Below are 10,415 nucleotides of genomic sequence, written 5' to 3'. Positions count from 1 at the left end.
GAGAGAGAGAGGGGGGGACAGAGGCATAGCTACGTTATTTTTGAACTTTTCTTCTCCCTGTGGCCGCATCCTCGTTCAGGTCACCATCTCTCCAGTCCTGCCCCTTCTCCCTGTCTTCCAGTAGCACTGATCCCATTATTCCTCTCAAATAATGTCTCTCAAAATGTCTCCTTCCTTTTATAGTCCTTCAGTGGCTCCCTGTCCAGAGAAAAACTCAGCGTCCTCCTCTGGGCATCCAGGGCCTTTCACGACTAGTCTGAGAGAGTCGTCCCTCAAGCCCAGAGGTCCCTGGATGAACACTGTTGTCTCCGGCTTCTCATCTTTGCGCGGACAGTTTTTACCTCACCCCCATCTGCCAGAAGTCACCCTTCAAGGCTCTTCCTCCGAGTAAAACCTCCATTCTTCCCACTTCCCACTCCCTACCTACCCCCAAGGTCTTCACTGCCTCTGCGCCAGAGCAATACCCAAATAATCCTCCCATAGGTCTGTCATAGGAGTGGCCAAAAAAACTGTGCCAACAAATAATTTCATTTCTCGCGGTATCAAAATCCTAAATCTGTCTTCTGTATTAGATTGTGAACTTTCTCTGAGTGCGGTGGATAACGTGGTATATGTAGTAGAAAAAGTAAAGCTTTTGGAGGTGGATTTGGGTCTCAAACGCTGCTCTAGACTTCTGAGCTGTAGGATCTTGGGGAAGTCTGTTTCCTCGGCTGTACAATGAGTTGACTCCCCGAAGGGTTGTGAAGATTAGACATGACATGTGTCGTCGTGTCAGATACACAGCAGGTGACCAGACACTTTACTCACAATTTACCAGATACACTGCAAAATTGAGGAGTAACACCTCTAGTGAGGTTTTGGATTGTATGCTTCCAAATGGCCACAATTCTATGCAAGGTAAATGTCTATACATAGGTAAATTCCTATACAAGGAAAACCCTCCTCTGCCACCTTCGTCCTCAGGGCCGTATTCTAACTCTTACCTGACTGAAACCCCGTATGGCCCTCTGAATTATTAATCCACCATAGGTAAGAAAACCGGATAACGGGACGGTAATGGCCGCCCTTTCACAAGGCTGACCGGGCTCTCCAGACTCCTGTCTGCTGACCCAAAGTGGAGGTCCAGGCTCCAACCTCGATGGCCCGTTGCCCTCACCTTCAGCCTGGGGATTGCATGCTTGTAGATGTAATCATTTACTTTTTAAAACTGAAAACTTAACACGCCAAAGATGATTATTTTGTGGGCAAAATTAAAGTGGTTATTTTAATTGAAAAAAATGAAAAATATTCTGCTTTACTGAGTGCTTTCAGCCCCTGAACTTGGGCGTGCATAATGGCTGGCTGCCACGGCCTCTTAGAGCCTTGGTTCCTTCATCTCTAACTTGAGAATAAGATTAGCACCTGCCTTATGTGCATATGAGGATGAAAGGAGTTAATCCACGAATTCCTAACACACATGGGACAGCACAGCACGTGGCAGGGCTCAGTCTCCATCCTCCAGAGCATCCCTGCCACAGGGCCGTCCGGCTGGGAGCTCTACCACACTGGACCTTTAGGACGTCCCTCCAGGTGCTCTGTTATAAGAAAGAAGAACACACAGAAAACATTCACTTCTTAATGCCTCTTGCTTCATTGAGAACTCTAATTAAAAAAAAAAAGGCACTTTAAAGACAAATAAAAAGTAACTTTATTGACTGTTAATCTTACCATGAAATGCCTGTAAGAAATCATTACAAAATAATGCAGTTTTCTTTTACACACTTTTGGTATCATCCTGATATGATGATCCTTTCACAGAAAGGATTATTTACAGTTTATGTCGATATAAAGCTCATTGTTGCAAATACAAGTGTAGATGTAGAGAGGCCATATATACCAAACGGGTATACCGACTAGCAATGATATTAACAAATGCAGAATAAATTACAGCTTCATACGTTTCTTTTCCTTTTTTATTGTTTAAAACAATTTCCAAATACAAAATGTCGATAACCAAAATGGATTTTCATATACATATATATAATTCTGCTGCAAACTGGATCACAAAGCAAAAATGTTCCTCAGCATGTTTCATTTTTGAAAACCTACAAGACATTCATAAATCCAATTAGAAAGAGGGTGTGCAAAACCACCAACAATGCTGGCAAAACCCTGAAGACCTGATTCTGGTTGAAGTACAGAGAAAATAAAGCACTACATACTTAATTAAATATGCTTTTGTCTTGATGTTTGCAAGAAACACTAAGAGCTAAGGAAATGCACCACATTATGATCTGGGCTCTTTACAGTTAAACCTCCCAGGATTCGTCTCTGAAGGATCCATACGAAATGGTGGATTATTTAACGACTTACTTGTGAGAGAAGCAGTCATTGGCTGATCCTTCTACCCTTTCGTACAGAAGACTGAGACACTTTTGTACATTCTGGTATCTGAAACTTTGGTTCTTTTAGAACTTTTGATAAAAGCAAAATAATTTCATGACTACAGAACTCTACAGAACTTTTGTTCCTTTACCAGTGTCGGGTGAAACTGATCTGACCGGCCTGGAGTGCACAAACTGCCCTGCGGGTGCCCACGCGCACGCGGGCGTGCAATGGCGGCACAGGCGGGGCGGGTCCGTGTTCTCCATGCGTTTATCACACCAACTCCCACCCACGGGGAACACCGCATGTTCTGCTGTACCCGAAATCTATTTCTTTGTGACCTGAAAACTGAATTTTGTATAAAAATATGACTGTTTCTTTAGAAAATAATATATAGTTTTTTTTAAGAAAACCTGGCAGATAGAAAAAATGGTATATCAAAATATGGTAAACAAATGTTATAAAATATGAAATCATTACAAACATCTCCTAGAAAGACATTGTGCTAAAGTTCTCTCCTGAAGTGCGAACAACATTGTTACTGTACATCTAAAGGTTAATAGATTCACTCTCCTGACGTGCTTTCATTCTATATCCTAACAGCAGTGGCAGTAACTGTCTTAAAAATGGCCTTCTCTCAAACGCTAACATTTTCTGTACACTTTCAACTTCGAAATTAACAGAAAGACACCCTCTGGAGCTGTGGTTTTAAAACCTGTTTCATATTAGCTCCATTCGGAGCTTTAAAGGAAAAGGCAGGTCCACCTGGACCTCACTGCAACAGGCTTGAGTTTATTGGCCTAAAGTGGGACCCAGACATGGTTACTGTTTTTAAAGCAACCAGGGTTGAGAATCACGGCAAAAGGCCCACGAGAAAACAGTCATTCTTAACTCTACATATATTAACTGATTGTCTGTAGGTATCATTCATTCAGTGACACATCTTCCATATTCAACAAGAAAGACCACATACACAAAAACAGTCATGGGAGCCAAGATGAAGAGTTAGTAAGCTTTAAACCCATATAAACACACGCAATCTTGGGTATTTATATATGTATAACATACACGTACAGTAAGGGTATTTTGGTTAAGCAGAAACTAGCATTACCGTAATTGGTTCTTGATTAAAACAAAACACCAAGCACAAACATTTTCTAAGACATTTCCACAGTTTTAACAGAAACTGGTTTTGCAAACGCCACAAAACGCAGGATGACATGAACACCACTGATCCGTTACTCGGATGAGACACTCCCCAGGGTCCTAGAGCCTTCGGGCGAGCAGGAAGAGGACATGGTACTGACTGGGCGTGAAGGAGTCAAAAGGCATCGTAGCACAGAGTCTTCTGGTTATTGCTTCACTCACGTTTTCTGGACCTGGGCTGCGCTTCTGGCATGTCCGTATCTTTGGCTTGCTAGAGCTACAGGATTTTGACCACTTCATTAGTGTTCACTTTGGGACAGCCCCAGTGAGGCAGCAATGGCTATGTAGTGGGCACCGGTCTCTCCGTTAAAAGGAGAGACTCTTCTCTCCTCCCTCAAACCACGTGCGTGAGGGAGTAACAACAACAACAAAAAAATTACAAGCAAACAAATAAACCTAACAACATCTTTCACATGATAAAAAAAATGTGATGTCATGTAATCAAACGAAAAAAACAAAACAAGGAACAAACACACCACAATTCAATATTTGAAGGTTTGGTAACCAGTAAAGCACATTTCCTTCCAAAGGATCATGAACTTCCGGGCACGTGTCTTGCTGTACATTCTCCGCAGTTCTTTTATCTCTGTGTAATACTTAAAGTGCAATTGTCCCAAGGCTTTTATTTCCATCGCAAGTTATCATCAAGAAAGAGCTATGTTCTGGGGTCAAGGGAATATGGCACAATAATTAAAGAATGAACCATAGCTTTCCAGCCTCCAGCCAACAGCAGGCTGCCTGTAGGGCTATGTAGAGCTAGCTGGGCGCAGACGTACTTTACACAACAAACTCTGGAACTTCATCGTGAGTGAGATCCAGAGAAAAGTACTTGCTGGTTCTTTTGACTGGAAAAGCATCTTGGATGTTGACACACTGCTGAGCCAAGCAGCTGTTGCAGTAGAGGCCCTCCTCATCCAGTTCGTGGCCACACCCAAAAGTGTAGCTCTGAGCAGTGTCTTGACATAGACCCGCAATGCGCAAGAAGTCTTTCTGGTAAAGTCTGATGTCATCAAGGCTCAAGCTGTGTCGATCGGTGGAGGTCTTTGGTTTCCGACATATAGTCTGCAAAATAAGGGAAGGGTAAAACATAAAACAACCTTAAGAGTACAGACCAAAGTGAAAGGTTAGCAGTATTTGCCCTTGTTAAGAGAGAGGCTGCAAAATCACAGAAGGTTATGGAATCTTTGTATGTTGGAAAGTGATTTCCGATCTGAGGTTTCTGGGCTCCTGAGGGCCTGGGGGTAAAATGTCACCACCACCACCAGTAACAGCGGCGAACATTCACTGAACCCTTACGTGCAGGCCCTGACCGTTCAATCTTCCAGTCAGCCCTACGAGGCCAGTGCCATTATTCTCCCCATTTTACAGATGAATAATCTAAGGCAAAGGAAGTGAATACATCAGGAACCCCAACTGTCAAGAAACAGTTTTAAAAGAGGGCTGGATAGGTAAAGATAGGGCCCAATTTTTTTTTTCCCACTAGAATATGACAATTTAGCATGGTAACACTCTCATGCTGAGGTCTGTGATTATTTTAATAAGTGGGGAAACGAACCAATTATTATTCAAGAAACACAATCTGAAGAATTGTTTTTTTAAAAAGCTACAATTCTTGGATCGAAAAATAATACAAAGTACAGAAAAGGCTGGGAGGCAAGAGGCAGCTCCCGAACACTCTAAGTGGTATTCTGCCAAATACTTCACACAGCAGGCAGCAGACTTCTAGAACTCATTATCCCAAGAAGTGCTACTGGCTGAAAATATAAATAGGTTAAAAAGTGGCTCAGACAATTACATGAATGAAAGATACTTAATGGGTGATTTAAGGAAACAAGGCATGACCCTCTCAGCTTGTGCTGCTGAACACCACAAAAGCCAACCCTTGTTAGAGTTAAGTGATCGAGTGTTGCTAAAGGCAAAAGTGCCAGGAGGAGAGAACAGGGTCTGAGCCCAAAAACATTTTATTAGGAAGTAACCCATCTGAGCACTCCCTGAAGATGCTGATCGCCTGTACTCAGGCAGGCTCCCGGGGGGGCCACCGGGGTCTCCCACACAGAATGCACTAGGTCCTCACCGCAAATCCACGCGGCAGGCATACAACGGTGCTTCCTGCCTTGCCGCTGTGGAACCTGATCCTGAGCCGTGCGCCACGGACATTTCTGTACTGTCAGACCTAACACCGCCGGGGGTGGGGGGGCAAACCCAAGCAGTATGACCCTGGAGCTCGTAATCATCATGCTACACATACTGCTTTAGCAATGACTCATTGGAGCACTCAAAAAAATATTTAATAAAACATCAGGTGCACATTAAGGCTACTTAAATGAGAGAGACAGGGAAAAGGGAGGAGAGAAGCACACACAGAAGACAAAAAACAAAAAAGACAGAGACGTTCCAAGAGAGAGGCATAAAAGGAGAGAGCAAGAGAATGCTCAGGAAACAGAGGTGAGAATCAGTTGCAGAATAAATCCAGATGCTACAACCATGAGTTTCAGAGTGTTTTATCTTTTGATATTTTAATAGTCTAGCCAGCGATCACAGGTTATCAAACAGCCTCACTCAGCATGCTTAGAAAATTCAATCTGAATGGAAAGATCAGAGTGTGGAAACATTTCTGCCATGACACACCTGACGAGAAAATTATCCTCCCAGTTGTTGAGGTCAATAAATACACACACACACACACACACACACACACACACACACACAGTTAACCTGAAGTTTGAGGTCTAGAGGCTTCCCAGCTATAAAAAGTGTTAAACAAAGTATACAATTTATCCAAATAGAAATCAACTTAAAGATGAATGCAACCAGCAAATAAAATGGGACATAAATTCAGAACAAAACTGGAATGTCCCTAGTAAGAATCATTTCCTTAGGGTTTTTTTAATTTTTTGCTCATTTATATAAATATAACTATAAGTTCTATTTAATTTTCTATAGCTTCAGTACCCAATTTAAATTTTCCAATCCCTTCTGTACCTGCGGAAGAGAATCAGTGCTCTGGCCACGAAGCTTGACAACGGTTTCTGAGGAGCTGGAACTAGAAGAACCGATTTCTTTCACAATCAACCCTAAAGTAAAACATAGAAGAAGAAGAAGAAAAAACAGAGAAGATTTCCTATTAGTCATACCTCTGGCCACATATCTGACAAATACGACCACCAAGATTGAGACATCAAATATTAACCATTACTGAAAAATCTGTTAGTCTTCCGTGGTGGACAGCCAGGATGGTACACATTCTGTCTCTGGTCTTACAGTAAATAGGGAGGAGAGGGAGAGGAGTAAATGTGGGGTGAGAGGACAGGAAGGAGTTTAGAGTCTGATTTTTCTAAACGACAACTTCTCATTAAGCTATTTATGAAGTAACAAAAAGAAAGACTGTAAGTGTAAAGCAGTTTATCCCCTCAAGTTTCCCCACGTTCCACAGAGCACAAAGTCTGAACTTAATCCCAGCTGAACCATGACACGGCCTTCTACGTTCGCTTGCCCTTAGATGTGCGGTGGTTTACTGGGGGGCTCTGACCTCCGGAGTCACACGGATCTGGGATGCAACTGGGCCCAGACGAGTAATTAGCTGTGTCTGCTGGCCAGTGACTGTGCCTCCCTGTGTCTTAAGTCTCCTCCTATAAAGTGGGGCTGAAAGCAGCATTCATCCCACAGAGTTTAAGGATGACTGAAGAGCAAATGCATGGCAAGGGCAAGGTGTCGGGCCTGCCTGTGGGACACACTCAGCTCACAGGAACACCTCGGGCTGACAGGGGCCCTGTGGCACTCGCCTCCTGCAGCAGATCCTACCGGGGAGAGGCCACAAATGGGAGGTCGCCCTGAACATTCGGTTCTGGACCTCTGAGAGCAACAGGGCCCCTAATCGCCCCAGTGCTCAGGGGCAATCCGCTAATACTTTGGCAACAGAAATCCAGGGCTGAAACCTCCCTCTGCATCTGTGACACGTGAGTGAAGCACCAGAAACCGATGTTTCCAGCGATAAAACCACTAACAAGAACTGGAGACACAAGTTCTGGAGATGACCACTGACATTTTTCTTGCAGGCAGATGAAGCACATCGGTCAAACCCCAGAGCCTCAAGGCCAAATGGCTTCTCAGGTAAAGTATGTTCTCACCTTATAAAAAAAGAACCCTGAGTAATGGGATTTTTATTTAGCTACTGCTAATAACCTCAGAAATGGCCTTCCGTATTCTATCTCTTAACTCTTTAGAAATGACTCATGATTCAAGTGACTAATATAGGCCTTGCATATATTAAGTGTTTGATAATTAATTCAACTGAAACACAAAAGGAAGACATTCTTGGTTTACATGTAGACAGTTTAAAAACTCTCAGGTGGATATTTATGTTTTGGGGGTGGTACAGACTGCTTTAGTAGGGGGTCTTTCTCTAGAATATCCTTATATTTTGGGCGCCTGGGTGGCTCAGATGGTTAAGCGTCTGCCTTCGGCTCAGGTCATGATCCCAGGGTCCTGGGATCGAGCCCCGCATCGGGCTCCCTGCTCCTTGGGAGCCTGCTTCTCCCTCTGCCTCTGTCTCTCATGAATAAATAAATAAAATCTTAAAAAAAAAAAAAAAAAGAAAATCCTTATGTTTTAAAAAGCTTTATTAAACTCTTAACAAATCCTCACAGAAAGATGTGGACTAGTGCACTAGGACCTGGGATGGGTCCTTCTGGATTTCCTGGTAATTGTGCTCTTGGCCAGTACACCTGTAAATAATCTGCTCCCAAACCCAGACTCTGCATTAGATAAATCAGCATCAAGTCTGGTGGTCAGAATACTAAACCGACACCTACCAAACTTTTATCACTACTCAATCTCAGCTCCACATTTTTAAAAAACAATGTTTAGATGCTCAAATTGTAAAGAATTTGGAAAAGTAGGATGATGTAAGAAAGAAAATAAGATCATCTATAACCCCATCATCCAGAGAAAAGGCTATTAATATTTTTATGTATTTTCCATATACATATATATGTTTTTATAATTTGAGATCCTACACTTGACACAATTTGTGTTTTTCCTGCCTATCTTTTTCATATTATTAAACATCTTTTGAAAATCTCATTACTTAATGGCCGTACAATATTCCATATATGGACAGAATACAACTTTTCATTGTTAACTGTTTAAGTTCTTTTTCCTTTTCTCTGCTATTATAAATAACATCTCAAGAAGTATTTTTTGTATATAAACCTTTTAAACCACTACCTTATTTATACTTTATTCAAAATTACAAAATCTTATCATAAAAATTAAACGTAGAAATATATAAATAAAAAGCAAAAGTCTGCTTCCCTTACACCTCCTCTTCCCATAGACACTTTGGTGTGTATTGTTTATACCATTTTCTTTCCACAAAAATACACATGCACGCATTGAGAGCATGACATCCATGCACCTATAATGTGCATATAATTGTACGTTTATATTTAATATACATTAAAATGTATTTATAAGGAAAAATGTCTATGTAATAAAGCAAATGGGCAAAAAACAAAAGGGGCCAAGTTTGGTATGAGAACTCTAAGCATGACCAGAGCAAGCAGCCTGACGAATCTGTGTTGGTTCGGCAGAAGAATCTCTGTAACCACTGGCAGGTCGGCTCCTGGCGGAGCATCTGGAGGCCATGGTTCTGCTAGGTCAGCAAGTGAAATTACAGATTAAATGCCAGGATGAGGGGACCATGTGTGCTGGCCTTGTTCATCTCTGATTCCCAGCACCTGTTGCAGGGGTGACGCTCACTATCGGGGACCGTGGGTCTTGACAGAGCAATCACAGGTCACCCCAGCTGTAAACAGGGTCTTTCACTCAAAGCTCAACATGGCTGAACAATAACCACCTGCGCCATGTCCACACTGCTGATTCCTAACGCGTGTTTTTGTACAGAACAGAGACCAAGTCATGAAATGTGACAAGAGCCGTTAGGAGTGACTGAGGCTTAAAAACAAAACCCATAGTGCTGTTTGTTTTTTTTTTTTTTTAGGGTAACATCTTTTATTTGGTAGAAAGAGATATTACATATTATATAACCTTTTACTAGGGTTCCAGTGAATGCATGTTTTCTAATAGAGTTAATTGAATATGGGATTTAGTAAAAATGTCTTTTTATGTCAAACTTTTTTGACACCTTTTTTCTCCAGACTCCTACACTTAGTATGATATAGTGGGGAAAACAACACTAAACAAACCTGGAGACCTGACTTCTATTTCTAGACACATAGCATTTGTCCCCCTAACCTACAGGATTTCTCATCTGTAAAAAGGTCTCTGAGACCCCTTCTGGATGTATCATAGGATTCTCTGATTATCGTTTAAAACAGCAAAACAAATCAACAAGAGAAAACTATATTTTACCACTTTGCCCAGCACTTGGGGTAGAGGATGCTAATTCCCAATCCGAGGTGCTTCTTCCCCTTCCTTTCCCTTTCTTCCTCAGGAGATACTCAAACCTGCAGTCTATGGTGCTGACTTGGAAAGGTTCTGACTCCAGTCCTGTCAGACCTAGAGCCCTACCCAACCCTTCTATTTTCTGAGGCACCTGCTTCTCAGCCTGGGACAGTCCACTACTTAAGAAGAACTTCCCGTAAGAGCTCACCAGAGTGTCCATTCAGCTTCCGTGACATGAGCATGTCCTCAGTGATATAGATGCACATGTCTGGGCTGACTTCCAGAGACTCTTCATTCATCTGCTCCAGGTCCCTGGGGTCATCGACCAGCATCTCTATTTCTGACACAGAAGAAGGAAAAGACATTTGGGGATATGAAGGAAAATGGGCACCAGAATTCATAGCCATACTTTGAGGGAGGCTATGTGATTATCCATATTC

General features: G+C 42.3%; 1 protein-coding gene across 3 annotated transcripts in view; it reads right to left on the bottom strand.

The window, feature by feature from the left end:
- Nucleotides 1-1,663: 1,663 nt before the first annotated feature.
- Nucleotides 1,664-10,415, bottom strand: part of FRMD6 (FERM domain containing 6) — an 80,480-nt gene continuing 71,728 nt past the window's right edge. For all 3 annotated transcript variants that reach the window (XM_025870050.2, XM_025870051.2, XM_073895218.1), the window contains 3 exons: nucleotides 10,184-10,315; nucleotides 6,553-6,644; nucleotides 1,664-4,632 (listed from right to left, as the gene is read on the bottom strand). In XM_025870050.2, the coding sequence (XP_025725835.1) occupies nucleotides 4,348-4,632; nucleotides 6,553-6,644; nucleotides 10,184-10,315 (509 nt within the window). In that variant the 3' untranslated portion in view covers nucleotides 1,664-4,347. The remainder of the gene's footprint in view (nucleotides 4,633-6,552; nucleotides 6,645-10,183; nucleotides 10,316-10,415) is intronic.

This window comes from Callorhinus ursinus, unplaced genomic scaffold (genome assembly GCF_003265705.2).
Source record: "Callorhinus ursinus isolate GAN/ISIS: 27379988/994484 unplaced genomic scaffold, GSC_fseal_2.0 scaffold8, whole genome shotgun sequence".
In the NCBI taxonomy this organism is placed as follows: Eukaryota; Metazoa; Chordata; class Mammalia; order Carnivora; family Otariidae; genus Callorhinus; species Callorhinus ursinus.
The sequence above is the reverse complement of the archived record's forward strand: the minus strand, read 5'-3'. Positions and strand labels throughout refer to the sequence as shown.